The sequence below is a fragment of the Podarcis raffonei genome, chromosome 9 (genome assembly GCF_027172205.1).
Source record: "Podarcis raffonei isolate rPodRaf1 chromosome 9, rPodRaf1.pri, whole genome shotgun sequence".
Lineage (NCBI taxonomy): Eukaryota > Metazoa > Chordata > Lepidosauria > Squamata > Lacertidae > Podarcis > Podarcis raffonei.
In genome coordinates, this window is record NC_070610.1 from 24,271,360 (window position 1) to 24,297,276 (window position 25,917).

The 25,917-nt window shown below is 43.6% G+C and overlaps 1 protein-coding gene across 2 annotated transcripts in view; it reads right to left on the reverse strand.

Annotated features, from left to right (window-relative positions):
* Window positions 1-3,511, reverse strand: part of GABRA2 (gamma-aminobutyric acid type A receptor subunit alpha2) — a 70,879-nt gene extending 67,368 nt beyond the window's left edge. The window contains exons 1-2 of one of the 2 annotated variants that reach the window (XM_053402714.1): window positions 3,046-3,511; window positions 2,069-2,156 (exon numbers count right to left, since the gene is read on the reverse strand). In XM_053402714.1, coding sequence (XP_053258689.1) covers window positions 2,069-2,136 — 68 coding nt within the window. In that variant the 5' untranslated portion in view covers window positions 2,137-2,156; window positions 3,046-3,511. Of the gene's footprint in view, window positions 1-2,068; window positions 2,838-3,045 lie in introns of those variants that run through there. The other variant, XM_053402715.1, reaches the window with a different exon arrangement.
* Between the last annotated feature and the right edge of the window lie 22,406 nt (window positions 3,512-25,917).

The following is a 25,917-nucleotide window of genomic DNA, read 5'->3' on the forward strand; positions in this document are numbered from 1 at the left end:
CTGGACCACCTTTGCCATCTTCTGAGAAGGCATTCTGACTAGGCATTCAGTGACCATGTAGCACACAAAACATGGAGAGAAGCTGTCGTGATAAAACTGGCTTCTGATGTTTGTAAATTGTGGGTAGTTGCAATGAGACAGAAAAGCAGCAAACCACAAGAGAGTCTAAAATATGTATGGATCTTAAAACGAATCCTGTTAAATTATGGTAGCAGTAGTGGTAAAAGTATTAATTCAACGGATTTCCAGGATAATAAACATTGGTGGCAAAGAAGAAGAAAAAGCTTAAAATTCAGTTTTGAAGATGCCATAGAGAAAAAAAGGAATGAAAAGTAATCTGATCCCCCTTCACCCCATTCTGAAAATCAGCAGCAAACACAGTGACTTTCTTCATTTGTTGTCCACTTAAGACTGGTGCTGAAAAGCAAATGTCTCTTAAACTGGGAAAATCCAAACCAAGGCCTTGTAGTATTTCTTTGGACGTCAGTTCTGCTCCCTGTATGGATCTTTCCCATGAACCTTACAGTAACAACCAAATTTTTGCTTGAAATTTATGATGCTTAGATGCCCCTTTCTTACAAGTTCCAAGTATTCAGCTAGCATTAAAAGAATATGATATACATTGTCTTTCCCCAACAATCTACAGTTATTTATGACATTTGGTTTTTTTGAATGCATGATTAATGCTATCCTCCTTCTGAGGCAATTTCTGTAATGTGAACACAGTTTGAACTAAAACAAAATAAATAATCAAGAAAGACAATATTACTTTTATATGGATAAACCATTATTGAGAAATTAAGAAAATAGGAATATTCAACAACATGGACAAAGCATTTAAATGTTTATGGGTTGTTGTTTTTTGCAGTTTGTGGTATTTCAGGACCCTTCGCTTACAAGTAATTATTTGACTTTAGTATTTCACATGTGAGCTGTCAATAAGATTTAAGATACTATTGTTAGTACTTGCATGTTGTATACAAGCAGATATTTTTACCAGTATTAAAGAAATACTAGTTTTGTAAGCAAATTATTAGATAAAAACTAACAGTGATAATCCTATTAGAGTCTAATCCTGAAAATTGTAGAAGAATGTAGTAGTCTTTAGGTACACATGTTGACTCCTTGGCAGCAATGAGACTTACTCACTTGAGTAAAAGGACCAGGCCCACTGTGGCTTAACTAATACTGCAGCATCCTTGCTGGCTAGATAAACCGAAAACATCAAAACCTCAAAGCAGCATTTAATTCTAGCCACTGAAATATATTGCCAATTACTTGGCTAAAATTGGATGCATTGCTTTTCACTATCAGATGAGTTTCTTATGATTTTGAGGAAAATAAAATACAGAAATATGTTATATGTTATATGCTACTGCAGCCCAAGCTGTGATCTATGAGCAAAATGAAGTTAGAAATCATCATTAATTGGATGCATAGAGGTGCCAGGTAAAATCAAACCTAAGCATGCATTTTAGGTTGCCTTTTATAATGCTATCACTTTAGATATATAGTTTATTAAGCAACATCAAAAGTTGATTAATGTATCAGGTTATTGTTTTATTTTATGGGATTGTGGAATTGTATACTATCTCCACCTAGAGGTTTAAAGATTAAATGTCTCCGTGTTCTGTTATGTTGACCAAAAATACTCCCCATTCCAACCCACGTCCACATGCAAAATATCCCATTATCTTCAGTGTTTTGGTTTCTTTCCTGTTCCTTATTCTCCATGAGGACTGGCGTGATATAACTAGAGTGACACAATGACTCCGGAAAATATTGCATGGCTTCAAAGGCTGCACAGAAAGATCGTACAGTGCTCTTCTTTCCAGAGGCAATCACGAAACTGTCATTTGGTTTTCAGAAAGACTTGTTTGACACAAGTTATTAACATTTCAACAACCTCAGGACTTCCTCCTTTACTTCACCTGTGCTGCGTACCAACTGATCTTATATGTAAAGAACAGCTTTCTTGCCCATACCCCAGTGTACATGAGCGGTGCTAACTAGCAGCAAACAAGGCAATCTCTGTTGCTGTTGATCAAGAAGCAGAACCTCCTCTCACCTTGCAGAGAAGCACGCCAACAAAACGAGAACCAACTGCATCATGTAGAACATCAGTTTCCTCTTCATAGCTGCTTCCTTTCCTTTTCCTAGCGATGTAAGAGGAGAAGAGAGAGAGAAAAAAAACACTTGGCTTTGAATCAGTTTCCAACCAAGCGATGCCTTCAATTCAAACCAACAAAAAGATGCCACTTCAATGAAGACTTTGGACCCATGGGTCGCTGAAGCACTCCCCCACTTAAAAAAACAACAACCACCCCACACTAACAAGTTATTACATCTCCGTCCTCCTCCCAGATCATGTGTTGTTCTACATGCAGTGCATAATCAAAACTGACATATGAGCAGATGCAGCAAATGTTCCTTTTCCTCCTCATTCCCATGCAATAGAAAGAAATCCAAGACTTCCCCCTATCTTTTTCTCATATATTAAAAAAAGTCCATCAGTAATTCCTCGGCTGGTTTCGCTACATCTTCAAGCAAAAAATTTTTTAGGAAGATGTGTCAGGTGGGGGTTGGAGAGAGGCATTTGCAAAGGGGTTCACTGACACTGCCGTGAACCGAGGCAGCCCAGCTCTTTCCGAATGCTGAACATGTTTGACAGCTGCTTAAAGATAATAACTGCCACAGCCACGGAGATAGATGTCCAGAGCGAGAATTCATAGAGAGGCGGAATTCGCAAACAACAACAACGAAAACAGTCGCGGCGCAGCGCAAAGTTGCAGAAGCCTCCTCCCCCCCCCACCCCAGCTTCCAAATGTCTCACTCAAATAGGCTGAAGGGGGGAGGAAAGGTTCAAAGCCAAAGCATCCTCTATCACACCCCCCCTCTCCCCAATGCAAACCACCCATAAACACACATCTCCTTTTCATTCTGGTACATACCCCTGGAAACCACTCACTCTCCACTCATTCCAAGGGAGGGGAGGGAGAGGGACAGAGAGAAGAAGAAGGGAGGGAGAGCAAGTAGGGAGCCTACCTTGGGAGCACCAGGAGGCGCTCAAAGGAGCAGCCAAAACATACAGGATAATAATAATAATAATATTAATAAGGACTTGGCGAGCTTGAGGAGGGAGTCCTCCTTAGCGAGGCTCGGGAGAGTGGGGGGGGAAGCTCAAGAAGAAGGAAACTTGGCAGAGGGAGGGGGGAGGCTTCCAGACGACTGCAGCAGCCCCTGCGAAGAGAAGCGGACCCAGAGCGGCGGTGTGTTTGCGTGTGTGTGTGTGCATGTGCGCGCGCGCAAAGCAGGCGAGCAGTAGCGCGAGGCGGGCGTAGAGCAGCAGCAGCAGCAGTCAGTCAGTCAGTCAGTACGGGGTATATGGGTATGTCTCGCTCTCTGCGTGTGTGCAACCGCGTGCGTGTGTGTGTGTGAGGGAGTGAGGGCGAGCGCGCCAAACGCGTGCTCGCGCAGGCAGCGGATGCAGCTGGCACGCGCCCCCGGGGGCTCCAGCGAGGAAAGGCGGGAGGAGGAGGAGGGTGCGTGGCGTGGGGGGGGGACGGGGGACGGGGACAGTGAGGGGGCGGAGCCGCAGAGAGAGGGAGAGACACCGTGAGGGGAAAGAGCCGTTTGTGGTCCACCGGCGGCGCCGCTGCTGCAGCTGGAGCACCGCGGGGCAGGAGGAGCCCCGAGGCACCCAGGAGCGGGGCGTCGGCTCGGCCGGGCCCTAACGCAGGGCGTCGTATCGTGTTCCCCCCCCCACCGCCTTCCTTCTTGCCTAGCAACCGGGTGGCGGTGGAGTCGCCGTCTGGCGGGGCTTTTTTTGGGGGGGGGGGTCTTTTTGGTTGTGAGGTAGACGCCTCCGCGGCGTGCGTGGTTCTAGCTCGCGTGGCAACGGCCCGGCCTGAGGCGAGCGTCGTCTCCCCGTGAGGGAAGGAGGAAGCAGCCGGCGCCGTTCCCACCCACTCATTTAGCCCGTGGCAAAGCGGGCAGAGACAACGGGGTTAACCTCCCAGGGGGAGGGGGGAGAGATGGGGAGGCCTGTGGAGAGAGTTGCGCTCCCCACCGCTGCCCAATTGCAGCTGCTCGCCCCGCACCCCCAGCCCCCTTGGCGCTTGCTCGGCTGCTTCCTCGCGCATCCCTTTTCTGGCTGATCTATCCAGACAGGTTACTGCAACCCCGGCCGGCCGCTCACACACCCAAGAAACGTGCTCTTCCAAGAAGTTTGCATCGGCACGAGATTTGGGGCGGGCGGCGGGAAGCAAGGGGGGAGAAGGTGGCGGAGGGGGGACGTCCCTCTCCGTGCCTGCTTTGCACTAGCAGCAGTTGCTGGAGATGTTGGAGAATAGATGGGCTGGAGGAGGAGGAGGAGGCGGCGGCGGCGGCTGGGGCTGTTGCTTAATTTAGCCTTTCACTTGTCAGATCCATGTGCACCAGAGAAGCTGTTTCAGGCTCTCTGGGTCTCCGCCACCCTGTTCTCCTCCGCTTGCCTCTCTTTGATCTCGCTCCTCTGGAATCTCGGTGTGTTTTTTTGGTTTTTTCCCCCAGGTGATGAAATGCAAACGAGGGGAAAGTGGGTCTTGCTTGCAGCAATGTAGACTGGCATTCATAAGGTGCACTCAGAAGGGGGGGTGAGCAAAGAGCTGCTTCCATTGCCTCTCTCATTCATCCCCCCAACAGCATAACAGGAAGCTGTAAAACATGCTGGTGATGAGAGAACAGAAGACTTGAAAAAAGAAGAAGTATTTCCCCATAAAAAACAGGTCATTATGACCTCCATAAGTGCTGCTGATTCTTCATCAATCTAGTAAACCGTGAACATTGTATAAAATGGAATAATATTGTTGCACTCCACCACAATCTCTGAGTGGTGCAGGATTCCAGGGGTTCCAGATGCACTTTACCCAGGGTTTGTGCTTCCTTTTGGAAATGTGGCACACTGGAGACTGTGGTGTCTTTATGAATCATGGTTTATTTACATATACAGTGGAACCTCGGGTTGCGGACATAATCTGTGACGGAGGAACGTCCGCAACCCGTAGCGCTCGAAAGCTGAAGCGCCGTGGCTGCACAGGCACCAGAACGATTTGGCACTTCTGCGCATGTGCGAAGCATGATCTAGCACTGTTGCGCATGCACAAGCGGCAAAACCCAGAAGTAACCCGTTCCGGTACTTCTGGGTTTCCCACGGTCCGCAACCCGAAAACACGTAACCTGAAGTGGGCGTAACATGAGGTATGATTGTATATACAACTTATGATGGAGGGGTTCACAGCATTAACACCCAAAAAGGGTCTTGCTTATCCAATAGTTGCAGTCTTGAATCCAAACAGAAATCAGCCATTGTACCCTTGACCTTCTATTCCAGCTTACTCCCTTTTACAGCCTGCAGCTTTTTGCTTTCGGCTTCTACCTGACACACCAGCAAAAACTCCAAGGACTCTCAGCTTTTGTCTTTCTAACTAACTAAACAGGTGGAGGGAGATGCCCCTCCTATTTGTCCAGTCACAGAGCCCCTCTCATGTAGCTTTCTTAATGGGCCATTACCTTCCTTTTGTCTTCTTAATGGACCATCTCCCATCCCATTACCTCTTCAAAAAACTGGCCTGGCTTATATTTTAACCTTTGCTGAATCCAGGGGTTCAGTGTTTGGTACCCAGAAACTCATAACGGGGGAGTCTAAAACTCATAACACAGGGGAGTCTAGCAAACACAAATTCATAATAAAATATCCCCTTAGCTTTTAAACTTGGATGCAATCCCCTCAACGCCTTTAAGTCAAGAGCAACAAATTTGGATGCAGCAGGAATTAATTCTTATTAATGCTCCTTAGCTTTTGTGTTAGGTGTTCCTATTCCAGAAGCCTCAAAGCCAAGGATATGGAATTGGGAGCTCTTGGTAGTAAAAGAGAATGCAGAAATATTACAAAGTGTGTCTATCAGAAACTGAGTATACAGCTGTGCCTCGATATGAAATCTATTGAAAGAAGTGTGAAGTGCATATTAAAGGAAGTATAGCTCTGTGTGTCAAAGGGTATGTGGAATCCCATAAAAGGGAACAAATACCATCATGTGATCTTCGTGGGTGGAAATACTAAGCCTAAAAAATAATATAGTACTGGAAACATATTATTGCCCCCTAACCCAATCTCTCAAGGTGGTGTCACTGTGGAGAAACATATTAGGGAGGCAACTAAATAAGAAATGATGGGTGGCTTCAATTACCCACATGTTGGGTAAATGTTCATTCAAAATCCACATTTTTCCTCCTCCAAGGGAGCATTTCTAAAATGCATTAACTTGAGCTCTTGAGTCAATGTATAAACAGAAATCCAGCTGTATAAACAAGTGCTCAAAGCCCTCTCCTTTATCAGTCCGCGACGGCAATGGATGACCTTGCCAGTTCCATGGAGCAGGGATGGCACGTCTGGGTCTTATCTTACATCCTGACCACAAAAAGACGCACAGACCTTGTCAGGTCTGACAAGAGACCCGGGAACGGTGCCAGGAGTGTTCTTAGAGTTGGTGACCTCCTGCCCCAAGATAAGAGTATAGGAACAGGAGCAACCTTTTATGGTCAAGAGTACTGGAACAGGAATATCTGTTTATGGTCATGGATGTCAACTTACGTGTATGAGCTGACGTGGTTGGATTCCAGGGGAAGGGGGGAGAGGGTGCCTGAAGGATATATATACTGCATGAAATTTCTCATTTCTTTGGACTTGCTGTGGACTGACCATGCAAGTGCCTTCTGCTATCTGGAGAGCAGAATAAACTCTTTCTCTGAATCAACCTTGGTGTCATTTGACTTTCTTCCTCCCTCCCAGGAGCAACACAGACCCCACCAGTCGGTAAAGTCTAATAAGGCTACAGTATGAGTGCTCTATAGAACAGTGACTTATGGAACTAATGAAAGGAAGAGATATTCCTTGACATAATCTTAACTACAACCAGGGTCTGGTACTGAAATGTACACATAACCAGTTACTTAGGAATGATGAGCATAGTACTGTCAAGTTCAACATATATGTAAATGGAAAATAATCCAGGAACTCTAGCATTAAACCTTCTTAAAAAAATTAAAAGAGGAAACACCAGCTTCTTTTTGGGCTGAGATGTTAGTGTTTATTAAAGCAAACATTTGATAGGGTTGGCCAACAAGCTTTCAAACTTCACAGAACTGCTCATGGAGAGGCAGGTTGGGGGGAAAGGCTCTGTGCTGCTCAAAGATTTACTACCCGCCACTGATTCCAATAAAACATCATTTGAATTACATTGGATTCCTTTTGTCTTTTGCATTGACTCCTATCTTATTGTTGTATCTGTATGCTGCTGTGATTATGATTATAGTTTAGAATTCTAATTCTCCCCCCCCCCTTCTGTTTAAGAACAGTTTAAGGCTTTCCATATCAAAGAAAAGGTCTTTAATATGAAGGAACAGTTGAAAGGAAGGAGACTGAAAGTGTTAGGATACTTAAATCTCTTCAGAATGGTTGAAGGCTATTTAAACAGTATTAGAAAAGGTTAAACAAAATCAGTAAAGATTAAACATAGGATGTTAGCAAGTCTTGCCCAGATGAAGAAAATCAAAAGGGGCACAATCTCTGGCAAAAACAATGTAAATAAATGTTAAAGGAAGCAAAATAGAATTTGTGGAGCACTTTACCAAAAACATTAACATAAGCAATAAAATGTTTTATATATGAAGCAGAAAATCGGTGGGGTAGGTGCAAAGTAGTACCATTATGTGGAATGTGGTGAGATGAAAAGGGATAGGGAGATTGCAGAGAAGCTGGATCATTATTTTTTTGCCTGAAAAAAGCTTGAAAGATACATACACTTGGAACAGAGATGTCACCAAGTTTCATAATTTTTTGACTGAGAATATGAAACACAATGATTTGTAATGTTTACCTTAAAAACAAGATGGATTATTATGCCCCTAGAGCTCTTTACAGTGATCTGGAGAAGAACTCCCACACATACACTCACCCTCTTAACCTGGCTGGTATTCTCCAGCTCATTCTTCCCCAGTTTAGATCTCTGATCCCTGGAATACTGTTACAACCATGACTCAGTTGCATTGCACCGAGCAGTATTGGATTTTCATCAGTGCCAATATTATGAACCAGAAGAGAATCCTCAGGAGTCAATGAGCTGCTTTTCTGAATACTCACTGGAACAGCTTGTAAATACTGAGCCAGTTCTGAGCAGGGCTGCGGAAAGCTCCTGTCCATAGAGGGAAGTAAACATTGAAGTTGATTAAGGCGCTGTGTTGGGACAGGGGCTATTCAATCTATTCATAATGCAGGAGTAACTTAGCCAAATTTGAAGATGATAGCAAATTACCAGTACTCAAAACTGAAACCCCAAGCAGAACTGGATTGCTTGGGCAACAAAATGGCAAATGATATTGGATTGTAACTAGATGTAAAGAGATTCATGGTGAAATTTTAAAAACATCAGCTTCACATATAAGTGGAAGGGGTCTGAACTAAGGCAAGATGGTTTGAACATATAGCACCAATCCTGGCCCAACTGCAATGGCAGCCAATTAGTGTCCGGGCCCAGTTCAAAGGGCTGGTTTTGACCTATAGAGCTCAGTACTGCAATACACAAAGAATGGCCTCTCCCCATATGAACCTATATGGACCTTGCAATCATCATTTGAGGCCCTTCTTCACATGCCTCCTTTGCAGGAGGTCCCGAGGGGGGCTCCCTGCTTGTGGAAAGCACTCCCCAGTGAGGCTCACCTGATGCCTTCATTGCATATCTTTAGGCACCAGATGAAACTGTTTCTCTATAACCAGGCCTTTTAGAAGTGGGTGGGATATTTTTAATGTATTTATCTTTACTCTTGGTTTTAATGTACCTAGGTGGAGTTTAATGTACCTAGGTAGATTGCCCTGGGCAGGATAAAGCAACTAACAAACTTAATAATAATAAGAAGAACGGCAACTGAATTATCTTTTTTTTTTTTTTGCATTTTTTAAGGAATTCCATATCAACAAAACAAACTAAAACAGTGCTAACAGAAAAGTATCTCTAAAGTAAATAAGAAGTGGCATTGTTAGAATATCAAAGAACCTGCATGCATTCAAAAAAAAAAAATCCTTAACCAACTTCCCATCCCCTCCTTCCATGGTTCCTCTTATCACCTCTTCTTCTCGCGTTGTCTTGGTTCACCCCCTCTATTGCAACTACTTTTGTAAATTTATGTTATTTCTTGCACTGCTGAAAACCTTAGAAATCCTGCTAAGTTGATTGTTTGCTTATAATACTTTTCCATATATTCAATAAACAATATCCAGTCCTCCTTATATCTTTCGTCATTTTGATTTCTTATTCTAGTTGTCATCCCTGCTAGCTCCGCATACTCAAACAGTTTAATGTGCCATTCCTCTTTTGTCGGTAACCTATCTGTTTTCCACTTTTGTGCTAATAACATACAGCCGTTGCTGCGTATTGGAACAGAATTCTCTGTATTTTGGTAACTTCTGTTGTTATTGACCCCAACAACAATGCTTAGGGGTTTTTAGGAAAGGATTCTCGAAACTTTTTGTAGTAGCCCACCAAGAACCCATCTGGTCCCTGGGCTTTTCCAGATTTCCCCTGGCTTATTACCTGATGTACTTCCCTCATGGAGATGGCCATATTTAATAGCTCTGTACTTTCACTCTAAATATTTCCCAACTTCCCACTATATTCTCCATAAGTTTAAAGTCTTATTTCTCTTTTTTATACACATCTGTGTAAAACCTCACACATTCCTGTCTGATTTGTTTTGGATTGTTTATGTGTAAAGGTAAAGGGACCCCTGAACATTAGGTCCAGTCGTGGCCAACTCTGGGGTTGCGGTGCTCATCTCGTTTTATTGGCCGAGGGAGCCGGCGTACAGCTTCTGGGTCACGTGGCCAGCATGACTAAGCCGCTTCTGGTGAACCAGAGCAGCACACGGAAACACCGTTTATCTTCCCGCTGCACCAGTACCTATTTATCTACTTGCACTTTGATGTGCTTTCAAACTGCTAGGTTGGCAGGAGCAGGGACCAAGCAACGGGAGCTCACTCCGTTGCAGGGATTCGAACTGCCAACCTTCTGATTGGCAGGTCCTAGGCTCTGTGGTTTAACCGACAGCGCCACCCGCGTCCCTTTATCAGTTCATTTGTCTACCCTCTTTTTAAAGTTGCCAGGCCAGTAACTTTCCTGGTTTATTTGCAAATTCAGAATTCCTTTGTTTTACAAACTTAATTTTCCTTTCTATTTCATGGTTTACAAGCATTGAATATTGTATCTGTAATAACTTAATCTATTGGAGTTTCTCTTTATTTCCTGGGCCTTTAACCAATTCTTTCTCTTTCTTTATTAATTTGTCAGATATTTCCAGTTTCTTACATTCCCTTACTTTCCTCTGGTATGCACTTTGCTGGATTAAATAATCCCTTAAAACTGCATCCCAAACAGTTTTTAAATCAACATCTTGATTACAATTCAATTCAAAATATTCTTTAATAATTTTCTTGCCTTTCTCTATCGTATCTTTATTAATCAGTATATCTTCCTGTAGCCTCCATCTTTTATATGCTAGTTCTTTTCCCTGGAATGTAACTAGTATTGGGTTATGGTCTGAGAGTGTTCTCGGTTGTATTTCCACTTTCCTTGCTCTAAGGGCCAGATCTTTTCTAACAACAACTGAATTATCACGGATGAAACCTTGTGATCTTGGGGTATGTCTTGGTCATGAAAAAAGCAAATTCCATGTTAGGGATTCTTTTTAAAATTCCGTGTTTGGGATTATAAAACAGCCAGAAGAATAATAACTAAAATATAAATCTGCTACATTTGAAATAAAGAACTGAACTTCCCACCTCAAGGAAGATTATCTGAAAAAGGGGGTACAAAATTAATGAGCCTTGTTCATGTGTTTATCGCATTGTGAGGAGTGTGGGTGTGTGCAGCAGAGAAACCTGTGTGCCTAGCCCTGTACTAGGGATATGCATTGGATATAGAGACATTCTGAAATGAAGTATAATCTGGGATCTGGTACATTGCAGGTAGCAAAAAGGGTCCGAAAAGTGGGGGGGGGAGAGATACATATAAGTGATTGAAAGTCATATCACTTATTAAAAGCTTACTATAATGTCAGAATGGAAATCTAGGGAAAGGGAGAACAAATGCCATTGTAAGGTGGGGCGCAGAGGAAGAGCTGCATTATAACAGACAAGTCAACCTTGTAACCTGAGATAATGACTTTACCCAGAAAACAATCTCTCTGTGTTCTTCCCAATCCAAAATCAACTTTAAAGGTGGCCAGCACTAAAACTGACGGACTATTTGTTTCCTACTGGCCTGTTTCTTGCCCCAGGACACCTGTCTGACGGTTGCAATTTTCAGACCAATTGCCCACAAAGCAGTCAGAGACACTGTGATTTACTAACCATAAAAACTGTAGTGGCTGCCCAGGTGGGAAAACCACAGCAGCTATCTTTCTGAAATTTGGATGTGATTCATGCCTGCAGAATGGACAACCTTGCTTGCAAATTTCATCCAGTTCTGCAAAAAAAACCAACCCCACAGTTATATACATTTCCTTTTAAATAACAAATGTTAAAGGTGTTCAGCACAAAAGCTCCTGGATCTATTTGTCTGTGATTTGACAAACTTCTTTCCACACCGAGGTGGGGTATAGTACTCAGAGTGGTCCCTGATAATAATACTATCCTGAGCACCCTTTCACCTTAAACTGGCCTTTTGTGCAACATGGTCTAGCAAAAAAAAGACGAATGCTCTATAATTAGCTAAACTAAAATGATTCTGAAAGGTTTTGTTCTCATCTTTTATGAAACTTACTGTGCCAATTAGCAAAGATGCATTAAACATAATGGACTTCAATAGAATCAATAACATTAAAAGTATGAGTCCTAGAGAAATTTGCATTTGTATAAAACCCTTATACAAAATTCCAAGAGACTATTGCAATCTCTCTCCCTCCCTCTACACACACACACACACACACACACACACACACACACACACAGCCCCCACCCCTGCTCATGTTGCTTGCCTACCCCCCAACCCACCCCACTGACACCCCTCATTCCTTTACACCTGGCCAGGTCCCCTTCCCATCCCTTTTCATCCCACCCAGCCACCAACTCCACCCCCTCACCGCTCACCCCTCTCCCATGACCTCACTGCTCACCATACCCCACTGGCTGGAGAAAGGGAAAGGTGTTTTTCTTCCCTTCCTCTCCCCAACAATAAATAAGGTGATAAAATAAAATAAATATAATATAATAAATAAATAAATAAAATAAATCAGGGCTCAGAATCTCTTCCAGACATCTCTGTCTCAAGGCAAGGGACAAATTTCAGCAGCTATTAGCAGTCAAGGGACTTATATGATGCGCCAATGTACCAGTCTTCCAAGCACTGACAATTTAAGTCAAATGGTGAACGTTTTGTGCAGTAGAGGGCAGTGCAACACACACACACACAAACACACACACACACAGCCCAACCATAATGAAGGGTGGTGAAAAAGACAACTGGGTAAACCTCCTTGATTCAAATTGATTTCCCCAGATGTCTTTCCTGTAAAGCATGGGAGAGAGTAGGTGGACCTGTAAATTCTCATCTAAATATTTCTCTGTTTACTTTTTACACTTGCATACCAAATAAAGTTCAGGGAATTGTAATTAGGCAGCCCACACACCAAGGCACATTTTGATGTAAAATTACAGCATTAAGATGCCTTTTCATAGTGCAAATGAAGCCCAAATTGGTTTTTTTAAAGCCCACTTCCTAGCATTTTATCTATCATCTATCGATCTATCCATCTATCTATGGAGAAACAGTAAAAATATTTGTAAAAACAACAACATTGTTTTCATTGTTTCCACTAGCCCCTCTTGGATCCAGTTGTATGTTGCGCCTAAAATAATTACCAATCGTCAATTTCAGCTATGTGTCTGAAACTCTTCTCTCTGAAGAACAGTTTTCTGGATGGAAGGACCTTTTTGCTTAGATGAGCATTTACTTCCATGATCCCTCACCTATAGTCTGAAATGGTAGAGTCCAGCTATAGATTTGCCACTTAAGTGCAACAAAAGTAAGTAAAAACAGAAATATAAAACTAAGTTCAGTGTTTAGTCCATCCCTAGGACCATCTTAAAAAGCAGAGACATCACCTTGCCAACAAAGGTCCGTATAGTAAAAGCTATGGTTTTCCCAGTAGTGATGTATGGAAGTGAGAGCTGGACCATAAAGAAAGCTGATCGCCGAAGAATTGATGCTTTTGAATTATAGTGCTGGAGGAGAGTCCCATGGACCGCAAGAAGATCAAACCTCTCCATTCTTAAGGAAATCAGCCCTGAGTGCTCTCTGGAAGGACAGATCGTGAAGCTGAGGCTACAATACTTTGGCCACCTCATGAGAAGAGAAGACTCCCTGGAAAAGACCCTGATGTTGGGAAAGATGGAGGGCACAAGGAGAAGGGGACAGAGGACGAGATGGTTGGGCAGTGTTCTCGAAGCTACCAGCATGAGTTTGGCCAAACTGTGGGAGGCAGTGGAAGACAGGAGTGCCTGGCATGCTCTGGTACATGGGGTCACGAAGAGTCGGACACGACTAAACGACTAAACAACAACAAAGGACCAGGATGCTTATCTTGCAAAACATGAAGAACTTACTATATGCTCTGATTCAATATGGTGCATATATACATGGTGGACAAAAGGATTTGTGACAATCTCTATTTCAAAGATGCAAAAAGGATAATCCTGCACTTAAGCTTCTTATCTGAGATGCACACGACAGATCAGGAAGAATCAGCCTTCATGATTTGCTTCATTTTGCTGGGTAATCCATTTTTTCAAATTGAACACAAAGGATAAGAATATATTTATATATCTACTTCTTTCGTAGAGTCATTGAAGAATTGCTGTTGGCTTAACTTTGTGAATGTTCTTTTTAGGGTGGAGACAATTTGTTTTTTGGACAACACAAAATATATCCCACTGATTCAAAATCCTATGTCTTTACATTGTAACTAAAGTCCCCCAACTGCTACCCACATACAAGCTGTAAGAAAAGAGATAACAGCTGATTATCAATCATTATTTTTAGATTTTAGATTATTTTATGTTTTTCAAAATGTCTTCCTAAGCTAAATGGATAGATGTTAAGGCCAGGCTGAGAAGTCATAAAACAAAACTACATTCCATTATCAACTATGTTGTTACAGAAGGCTATACAGTGGTACCTTGGTTCTCAAACGCCTTGGTTCTCAAACACCGAAAACCTGGAAGTAAGTGTTCCAGTTTTCAAATGTTTTTCAGAAGCTGAATGTCCGATGCAGCTGTTGGCTATTGTTTCTGGGGTGCCTGCACCAATCAGAAGTCACGCCCTGGTTTTCGAACATTTCAGAAGTCAAATGGACTTCTGGAATGGATTAAGTTCGAGAACCAAGGTACCACTGTATTTGGAGCTTTTGGTTTTGCTATTTATTTTGCGTTTGTGTTTTTGAGGCTTTTTCGGTTGATTTGTTTTTGTGACTGTGTGGAACCCAGTTCAGCTGATTGATTTATTGATTGTGTGACTGCGGAAATGGATAAAAGTTCCCCCTCCAAACAATGACTATCATCAGAGCAAGTAAGAAAAAAAAATAAATTTAATTTTCATCATCTACAATACTGTCCTATTTATTTTATAGTACAGTACATTGATTATTGCTTTCATTTTATGGATCAATGGACTCGTTAGAGAGTAAAATCCATGCTGTTTTAGGGGTTGTTTTTAAAAGTCTGGAACGAATTAATTTGTTTGCATTACTTTCTATGGGAAAGCACACCTTGGTTTTGGAATGCTTTGGTTTTGGAACAGACTAACGGATTAAGTTTGAGAACCAAGGTACCACTGTATTCAGATTTTACCATGGCCTATCGGTGAATTAGTGAAACTGCTTTTTGACCAATCATTTGGGCATGTATAATTTCATCTCTGTTTTCTTTGTACGGTGGTACTTCGGTTTAAGAACAGTCCGGTTTAAGAACGATTTGATTTACAAACTCCGCAAAACTGGAAATAGAGTCTTGGTTTGAGAACTTTACCTCGGTCTAAGAATGGAATCCGAACGGTAGAAGGGCACCGGAGGCAGGAGGCCTCATTAGGAAAAGCGCACCTCGGTTTAAGAACGGTTTTGGTTTAAGAACAGACTTCCGGAATGGATTAAGTTCGTAACCCAAGGTACCACTGTACCAACATGTGGGCAGTCAATGCTTTGAACCACTCTGATCTATTCAGACTTGTCTTACACTTTATCTCTCAAAACCTGACACTTCTTCAGCCTCTCTTCCTGAATCTGTTCTTGATTCCAGATTCCCCAGTTCTTACTGAAATGCAGTAGAGTCTGAAATCTCTAGACTCTTCTCCTTTACTGTGAGCCATGGCTCACCAACATGGTGTATGCAAGTGCATCAATTTTATTTATTTATTTATTTATTTATTTATTTATTTATTTATACATACTCTATGCCATAGAGTTCCCCCCTGGAGTCTGCAGGGGCTCCCCTGATGCTGAAGTTGGAGCTGAAAGAAGAATTCTAGAGTAAGCAATATAATAAGTTGCAGCCTATGCTTGGTTGTGGGGTGTATATGGTGCCTATATCACTTTCGACCATTTGCAAATGTGGCCATGGGCTTAAAAATATTGCTTGCCATGCTGGGCGTGTGCAGAAACCTGTCAATTTACTACCTTCAATTCTGTTTTCAGCAGAATAGAAGTACCGTATTTTTCGCTCTATAGGACACACCTGACCATAAGATGCACCTTGTTTTAGAGGGGGAGAACAGGGGGAAAAAAATTCTCTCCCTCTCTGCTCAGCGCCCCTTCAGCGAAGCAGCAGGAGAAACAGAGCCCCTTCCGTTTCTCCTCCCGCTTTGCTGAAGGGGCGCTGCGCAGAGAGGGAAAACTGTGCAGTGCCTCTCCAGCGAAGCGAAGCCAGGAGAGCAAGAGGGATCAGTGCACACCGCCCCCTCCCGCTCTCCAGGCTTCAGGCAGCTATCCGCAAGCCTTCCGAGCGCAGCGAGAACTCCCAATGTGCTCCGAGGGCTTGTGGATAGCTGCCTGAAACCCCTGGAGCGCAGCGGCAGTTTGCGCTGCGCTCCGGGGGCTTCAGGCTTCTCCTTTTTAGCCGCGGGGCTGGGGCGGGGGAAGCCCGAGCTTCCCCCGACCCCAGCCCCCAGAACAGGTCGGGGAGCGGCGTTCCCTTCTCCCTCCTGGGGAAAAGCCCGCAAGAGCCGCACAAAGCTTGTGTGCAGCTCTTGGGGGCTTTTCCTGCCTGCCTCTCCCCTGCATTCGCTCCATAGGATGCATAGACTTTCCCCCTTAGTTTCTAAGAGAGAAAAAGTGCGTCCTATGGAGCAAAAATACGGTAAGTCCTTACACATCGGAAGGCCAAAACTGTGAACCTAAACTCATTGGTGCTACGTACGTCCAAGATGATATTTAAAGTCATAAAAGTTCAAAGGAGCTAGTTCGTTTCCTCTGTTGGACCTCAGCATAGTGCTATATTCCTTTAATGCACAATGAAAAAGCTCTGCATGAAAGTGTGCCCCAGATATAACTGCAGAGTAAGCCTTCATTCTCAAATCTAGTTCATCAGAGTACTTAAAAGAGATCGTAACCTGAACTTTAATTCCCAGTTAGGATTTTCTACAAGCCATTTTAGGATATAAAGCCATTGTCTCCTCGGTCATTTCCAACATCACTGCAAAATCCCCTGTTGATGAACTAGATTAAATTTTTTTGCAGCATATAGGATTTTTATGTCAGGTGTTAATGTTATGTAACTACGACACTAATGGCTTGCAACTGATCAGTCTAAAATCAATCACAGAAGTGACACAGATTAAGAAACTGCAGTGTTCATAATGTTGCAAAGTTCTCTCTGTAGCATTTATTAAACTGTTAATCTGCTGATATCTCTGGCAATCTCTGTATTGGGTGGGGAAGGACTGTAAAATAAAAACATTAACAGATCAATCACAGCTGGGAAATTCCTTTATGGCACTAAAGCATTAAAATACTGCTGCTATATCAGGAGCAGATTTGGGGTGGGGGGAGGTTGTATTTGTTTTTTTCTATTAAAAAAGCAACCATTAATGTGGATTTTTAAAATATAGTTCTCAAGTTACTGCATATCTCTGGAGTTAAGATGGGGAGGTCGTGGGTATCAAGTTGTCATTGGTCTCCAACTCCCATCGCCCCCAGCCAGCATGGCCAATGTTTCCCATCACTGATCAAGATGAACAGGCCAGTGGAAGATAAGGACAGTAACAGCGACACTGAATAAGGAGCCATTTCAGCATAGAGACTCCATCCAAGCAACATGATCAGACATTCCTATGCACTTGTTCTTTTGATAGCCTCTTTGCTCAATACCAGCTTTAAACTCAAGGCGACTTCAACATGGTCAATGCAAGATTATAGCAGACCTTCCAAGTGTCCCTATTTTCCAGGCACAGGTCAATTCTGTGTCCAGGGCAGCTGTTTATCAGCTCCATCTGGTACACAGGCTGAGACTCTATCTGCCCGCGGACTGTCTCGCCAGAGTGGTGCATGCTCTAGTTATCTCTCGCTTGGACTACTGCAATGCGCTCTATGTGGGGCTACCTTTGAAGGTGACCTGGAAACTACAACTAACCCAGAATGCGGCAGCTAGACTGGTGACTGGGAGCGGCTGCCGAGACCACATAACACCGGTCTGGAAAGACCTGCACTGGCTTACAGTACGTTTCCGAGCACAATTCAAAGTGTTGGTGCTGACTTTTAAAGCCCTAAATGGCCTTGGTCCAGTATACCTGAAGGAGCATCTCCACCCCCCCCCATCATGCTGCCCGGACACTGAGGTCCAGCGCCAAGGGCCTTCTGGCGGTTCCCTCGCTGCAAGAAGCCAAGTTACAGGGAACCAGGCAGAGGGCCTTCTTGGTAGTGGCACCTGCCCTGTGGAACACCCTCGCACCAGATGTCAAAGAGAGAAACAACTACCAGACTTTTAGAAGACATCTGAAGGCTGTCTTCAGGGAAGTTTTTAATGTTTAATTGGTTTTTGTATTTTAATATTCAGTTGGAAGCCGCCCAGAGTGGCTGGGGAAATCCAGCCAGATGGGTGGGGTAATAATAATAATAATAATAATAATAATAATAATAATAATAATAAATTCCTTCAGGGATGCCCCTGATTTAGAGAAGCCATCCCAGCTTCTGATCTGATCCTGGAATGTCCCACTTTTCCTTAGGATGTCCTTGTTTTCATTGGAGAAATGTTGGAGGGTATGGAGTTATCCGACTCCTGAACTGTCTGAAGGCAATCCTGTATAGGGAAGGTTGTTGTTTTTTAATGTTTAATGCTTTGTTACGTTCTTATATATGTTGGAAGCTGCCCAGAGTGAGTGGGGCACCCCAGTAAGATGTATGGGATATAAATAGTAAAATTGTCATTATGGAAAATTTTCATTGGAGAAATGTTGGAGCATATGGAATATATATGGCATTATGATTTTAATGTATTTTTAATCTTTTGTTAGGGATGCATGGTCTAAACCACAGAGCCTAGGGCTTGCTGATTGGAAGGTCGGCAGTTCGAATCCCCGCAATGGGGGTGAGCTCCCGTTGTTCGGTCCCAGCTCCTGCCCACCTAGCAGTTCAAAAGCACATCAAGTGCAAGTAGATAAATAGGTACCGCTCCAGTGGGAAGGTAAACGGCATTTCCGTGCGCTGCTCTGGTTCGCCAGAAGCGGCTTAGTCATGCTGGCCACATGACCCGGAAGCTGTCTGCGGCCAAACGGCGGCTCCCTCGGCCTATAGAGTGAGATGAGCACCGCAACCCCAGAGTTGTCCACGACTAGACTTAACGGTTAGGGGTACCTTTACCTTTAATCTTTTGTTGGAAGCCACCCAGAGTGGTTGGGGAAACCCAGCCAGATGGGCGGGGTAGAAATAATAAATGATGATGATGATGATGACGACGACAAGTGTTGACCAGAGTTTGTAGCAATGTTTACAGCCAACTGTTATTGTGACCATTTGCAGCAGTGCCGGACTACCAAATAGGTAGGCTTCCCTATACAGGACTGCCTTCAGAAGGCTCAGGAGTCAAATAACTTGTTTTGTCTTCTGGTGTGGAATTACACAGCATATGGGAATTATATCCTTCACTGGTTCTCTTGTTTGTGTTACCTTTTCTTTTAGATTAATGTGCCGCCTATAGAACTCAACGTTGTCACTGCATGTTGCTGTATGTGGCTATCATTTGAATTAATTATAAGAAAATGGCTTCTTTGGCAGGTTTCACACAAATTAAATTAAACGTAATAGATTGAGACTAGATTTAATCATAATAGTTGGAGTGGGCTCACTGATTTTGATGGGTCTACTGGATCAGTCTACTGGAAGTGAGAGCTGGACCATAAAGAAGGCTGATCGACGAAGAATTGATGCTTTTGAATTATGGTGCTGGAGGAGACTCTTGAGAGTCCCATGGACTGCAAGAAGATCAAACCTCTCCATTCTTAAGGAAATCAGTCCTGAGTGCTTCCTGGAAGGACAGATCCTGAAGCTGAGACTCCAATACTTTGGCCACCTAATGAGAAGAGAAGACTCCCTGGAAAAGACCCTGATGTTGGGAAAGATGGAGGGCACAAGGAGAAGGGGACGACAGAGGACGAGATGGTTGGACAGTGTTCTCGAAGCTACCAGCATTAGTTTGACTAAATTGCGGGAGGCAGTGGAAGACAGGAGTGCCTGGTGTGCTCTGGTCCATGGGGTCACGAAGAGTTGGACACGACTAAACGACTAAACAACAACAACAACTGGATCAGTCTGCATCTGAACCTGTAAGATGATTCCAGTATAAATGTTTTACATTGTTTGTCTAATGTTTGGGGGGAAATACACAAAGCATTTTAGACTGAGGGCTCAAACCACATTTTCATCTGCATTTTGAACCCAGCCCACTTTGTTATGGTGTGTCACACAGCACTGGAATCGCATGCTCGCTTGAGAATATGAAGCATCCTCTGAATTATCAGTGATTATTCACCACGGTTATCTTAAGTTCAAGCTGAATCACTAGAATATCACGACTGATCTGGTGTCCTTAGATACGTGATAAAGCTTCCTTTGAGAAATAATTATAAAACAAATCATAATGTAGGGTATGAATTATGTACATTTTGTTCCATCTCTCCACTTAAGACTTGCACAGAAAGTAATTTACCCAGTTCAACCATTGTGGCTCTGAGGGGATCTGCTATCTTTCCAGTTTGAAGAAAAATTGCCACAATTCCATTTTGTGGGCACCTCTGCTATTAGGATCGAGTAATAAGAACTGTAAAATGTTTCTCAGTTGAGCTATTTAGAAATAACGTTGACCTCTAACTCAACAGGAATCATTTAAAATGAGCCGAGAGTCTGTAATGTAAAAATTACTTAATTTTGTATGAGGAGGGCAACATTCAGGTCACAAGTAAATAGTTTTAACACTAGGACACTTGAATCTCAAAACCGCTGGAGGCAGTAGTTATAAAATATATCTCTTTGGAGCACCCTTAGAACATGATGCAGAAAGGTGACTTGTTATGCATTTCTGGCCCCAGCCTTTGTAAATCGAAGTGCAATCTTATAGGCACTTTCACTTGCATATGCTAGTTTGATTCCATCTTACCTTCTGAATTTCCTCACTATTGGGGTCTCAATCATTATCCCCATGAGGCTGCTCTTGTTGCCATCTCATGAAGAAAGTGATGGTCCTGGAGAGGGCTTTCTCCATGGAACCCAGAAATGTTTAACAATTATCACTCACTGGTGAATATCCTCACTTTGGTCAAGGTGCTTGGAAGGGTGGCTTCAGGAATTCCTGGCGCAAAAAACTATTATCTGGACCTATTTCAATTCAGTTTCAGGCCAGATTGGGGCACCAAAATTGCTACGGTCACCCTGATTGAAAACATTTGTTCAGACAGAGATGTGGATGTCAGGACAGGAGAGCATGTCCTCTTTGATCTTGCAGTGGCTTTTGAGACAATTGCTTATGGTTTGTATATATATATATATATATATATAGAGAGAGAGAGAGAGAGAGAGAGAGAGAGACTGCTAATATGTATATAAAATATCAAAGCAACTGTACATAAAACTGGTAAAATTAAAAGCATATCAAAAAGTTATAATCAGAAATCAAGTAACTATTGTCATCCTTTTAGAGCAGCTCTGGCAGATGGGGTATTGACTTACAGTGTCTCCACTATTACCTTAGATGCTGCTTCCAAAAAGTAGTTAGGGGGCACTATTGCTTTGCCAGGGATGCGGGTGGTGCTGTGGTCTAAACCACTGAGCCTCTTGGGCTTGCCGATCAGAAGGTCAGCAGTTCGAATCCCCGGGACGGGGTGACCTCCCGTTGCTCGGTCCCAGCTCCTGTCAACGTAGCAGTTCAAAAACACGCCCAAAGTGCAAGTAGATAAATAGGTACCACTCCGGTGGGAAGGTAAACAGTGTTTCCGTGCACTGCTCTGGTTTCGGTGTTCCATTGCACCAGAAGTGGCTTAGTCATGCTGGCCACATGACCCAGAAAAACTGTCTGAGGACAAACGCTGGCTCCCTCGGCCTGTAAAGCGAGATGAGCCCCGCACCCCATAGTCATCTGCGACTGGACTCAACTGTCAGATCCTTTTATTGCTTGGCCCCATGGGAGTTGTCTTTCATCATCCCAAAGGGTTCCATCTTGTCCCCAAGCTACCATATTTTTCCACGTATAAGACACCCCCATGTATAAGACGACCCCTTATTTTAAACTTCAAAAATTTAGAAAAAAATATAGTCTTATACCCGGAAAAATATGGTATTTAACATGAATTTGAAGCCACTGGGATCTGCCATTAGGAGATCTGGAGTAAAGTGTCATCAATATGCAAATGACACCCTGATCTATTTCTCTGTTCCATCTGAATCAGGAGAGGTGGTTGGACATGATGATGGGCTGGATGCTGGACAATAAATTAGAGCAGAATCCTGAAAGACAGAGGTGTTATGTGCCCCAGGGTATTATATTAGGAAGGTAGGGAGACAGCCTGCTCAAATGGGGTTGCACTCCCTTGGCAGTAGCAGGGCTGCAGCTTGGGGCTGCTCCTGGATTCAGCACCGTCATTGGCGGTTCAGGTGACCTTGGTGACTAGGAGTCCCTTTGTCCAGATGGTTGTGCTGGTTTACCTTAAAACAGGACCACTCCGTGTATGAACCTCCAGCTGGAATGTAGCCCATTATTCATGTATTGTGGCATCTCAGGTGCTTGAAGGTGCCCCTGCAACATAATTTTGCTCTTTTAGGTAGGCAGTGTGAAATATTCCATGTAGACCCTGGAGAGGCACCATACATGGTTGTTGGCCTACATCTAACAGGGAGGGTCACAAGTTGTGCAGATGTGCTTCAAATACTATTACAGTAATGAAACAACAGCTTGCAGCAGCACTTGCATCTTGCAGAATAACCTGTGCTTTGAAGACCAATTGAAAAGTGATTGGGAAAGAGGGTGCATCAAAAAATGTCCACCCACATAACTGTAAGTTCTCAAAATAATGGTCTTTACTGGATGATTTGTGTTAATCTAGTGACTCAGAGGCATTTACTTTTGCAAGAGCTCAGGATGAATTATTGTCACCATTGACTAGGGTGAATACATTTTATTACCCCTGTTCTTGCACTTAGTCTGATTATTATGCTGCTTCAGACTTCTGCTACCTCTCTCTTGTCTTCTGCTTTGGCTCTAACTACAGCAGCCTCATAAAAGCTTTGCTTTCTACTTTGTCTCTTTTGAAGAGAAGTCAACTCTTTTTCTTCTTCTCTTTCTGGTTTCTCCTCCCCCCCCCCCTTACATCCATGCCCATGTGGATTATAAAGCAGAAGTCTGGGAGCCGTACATTGGTTCCTTTCTTATTTCAGCGTGTCCTCATTTACAAGGGCATTCAACAGTCATGAAGAACAAACAGAAATTTTAAGAGGCAGAGAATCAGCTTTCACTATTTCTGAATCTCTTTCTCTGCATTTACAAATGCAGTATGACTTTCAAAGGTACAAGAGAGAATTGCTGCTCCTGCCACTTGCATGGTGGACGACAACAAGTTACCTGGACAGGAAGATGGCATTCTCACCAGCTCCACCCAGGAGGTAGTGTGGCATTTAGAGTATTGGACAAGGACCAGGGAAACCATGGATCAAATTCCTACTGAACCATAGAGCTCACTGGGACAGTCACAACATCTCTGAATCGCAGCCTCACCTATCTTGCAGGATAAAACGGAGGGAAAACCACGTATGCCACCTTGAGCTCCTTAGAAGAAAGTTGGGATATATGTGTAACAATAACTGCATTAACCATATAACACCAGTCCTGAAAGGCCTACATTGGCTCCCAGCACGTTTCCGAGCACAATTCAAAGTGTTGGTGCTGATTTTTTAAGTCCTAAATGGCCTTGGCCCTGTATACCTGAAGGAGCATATCCACCCCCATCATTCAGCCCAGGCACTGAGATCTAGTTCCAAGGGCCTTCTGGTGGTTCCCTCACTGTGAGAAGTGAGGCTACAGGGAAGTAGGCAAAGGGCCTTCTCGGTAGTGGCACCCACCCTGTGGAACACCCTCCCATCAGATGTCAAGGAAATAAACAACTACCTGACTTTTAGAAAATATCGGAAGGCAGCCCTGTATAGGGAAGTTTTTAATATTTGATGTTTTATTATGTTTCTGTATATGCTGGAAGCCTCCCAGAGTGGATGGGGTAAAATTGTTATTCTTATTATTAACTAAACCTTTAGTGGTACTGAACTAGGAACCTAGGCACTCATAAGGTGAATAGGCTCACCCCATCCACCTTGTCCAACCCCAAAAAATCCTTGATTTCAGTGCCTGGGCTATATGCTTCCTGATTATTTTCTTCCAAAGCAACTACTCTATTGCCAGCTTAAGAATGGAAAGCGAAATACTGGTGGACAACAAAAGAGATTTAAAGATGCTCTCAAGGCAAATCTAAAAATAAATAAAAAATGCAGTATAAGCACCAATAATTGGGAAACACTAGACTGCAAGCTGGGACGGGGGTGGCGCTGTGGTCTAAACCACAGAGCCTAGGGCTTGCCGATCAGAAGGTTGGCGGTTCGAATCCCTGCGACGGAGTGAGCTTCCGTTGCTCGGTCCCAGCTCCTGCCAACATAGCAGTTCGAAAGCATATCAAGTGCAAGTAGATAAATAGGTACCGCTGCGGCGGGAAGGTAAACGGCATTTCCGTGCGCTGCCCTGGTTCACAAAAAGCAGCTTAGTCATGCTGGCCACATAACCTGGAAGCTGTCTGCGGACAAACGCTGGCTCCCTCGGCCTATAGAGCAAGATGAGCGCACAACCCCAGAGTCGTCCGTGACTGGACCTAATGGTCAGGGGTACCTTTACCTTTAGACTGCAAGCACTCCAATTGGAGAATAGTCTCGACTAAAGGCATCATGGATTTTGAAGACACACGAATTCAGGATGTATGGGAGAAATGAATTAAGAGGAAGGCATGTTTGGCAAATCCTCATCGTGATTGCCCAGAAACCTATGTCCCCACTGTGGAAGGATGTGCGGATCCAGAATTGTCCTCCACAGTCATTTACGGTCACACTGCTAAGACGGCGTTCATGGAAGACAATCTTACTCGGCCACGAGTGATCACCAGGAGAGAGACAACACACACACACACACACACACACACACACACACGATGCCCTCCAAGCAGAGGGAATGTGTATTCAAATGTAGCCATAAAGCTGCTGAGTAGTATTTGGGGTACTAACTATCCCTTCTTTCCCTTCGCAGTTGGCTTTGCCCTACATTGCCCCCTATTTCCATCTCTTTGGGCTGTTGCCTCCGGCCATTGCTTTATCATAATCTTTATTGAAGGCCCCGTGCTTCTTCTGCTTGACACTTCCAGGCACTTAAATAGCTCCCTCCTGGCCACTGTGGAAGAAAGTGTAATCCTTTGGAGTGACAGACACTTCTGGACATTTAAACGTGGCAATTCCCTCTCTCTCTCCCCTTCCATAGGCCTGCACTCTTCTAGCCTTAAGCAACTTCTGCATTCTAGAGCCTATTGCCCATATGTGCATTACAGATTCCGATGTATATTTTGTGACCATCCAGCCTAACTACTGATAATCAAGCTCTATGCCAAGGGGATTCATAGTTAAGGAATATATTTTATTTGGTTCTTTAAAAAAAATAATTCCCTGCCCTTTTTTTAAGTTTGAAGAAATTTGTCCTGTGGTTTCCAAAACACAAACTTAGGCTCAGTTGGTATAGCGTGAGACCTTTTAATCTCAGGGGTGCGGCTTCGAGTCCCACATTGGGCAAAATATATTCCCGCAATGCAGGGGGTTGGACTAGATGACCCTCGTGTTCCCTTCCAACTCTGCTAGTCTATGATTTGAGGATTCAGTACAGTGGTACCTCGGGTTACATACGCTTCAGGTTACAGACTCCGCTAACCCAGAAATATTACCTCGGGTTAAGAACTTTGCTTCAGGATGAGAACAGAAATCGTGCTCCGGCGGCGCGGCAGCAGCAGGAGGCCCCATTAGTGGTGCTTCAGGTTAAGAACTGTTTCAGGTTAAGAACGGACCTCCAGAACGAATTAAGTACTTAACCCGAGGTACTACTGTATATTTTTTAATTATGGTGCTGGAGGAGACTCTTGAGAGTCCCATGGACTGTAAGAAGATCAAACCTATCCATTCTGAAGGAAATCAGCCCTGAGTGCTCACTGGAAGGACAGATCGTGAAGCTGAGGCTCCAATACTTTGGAGGCCCATCTAGTGTATTATCCCATTCTCACA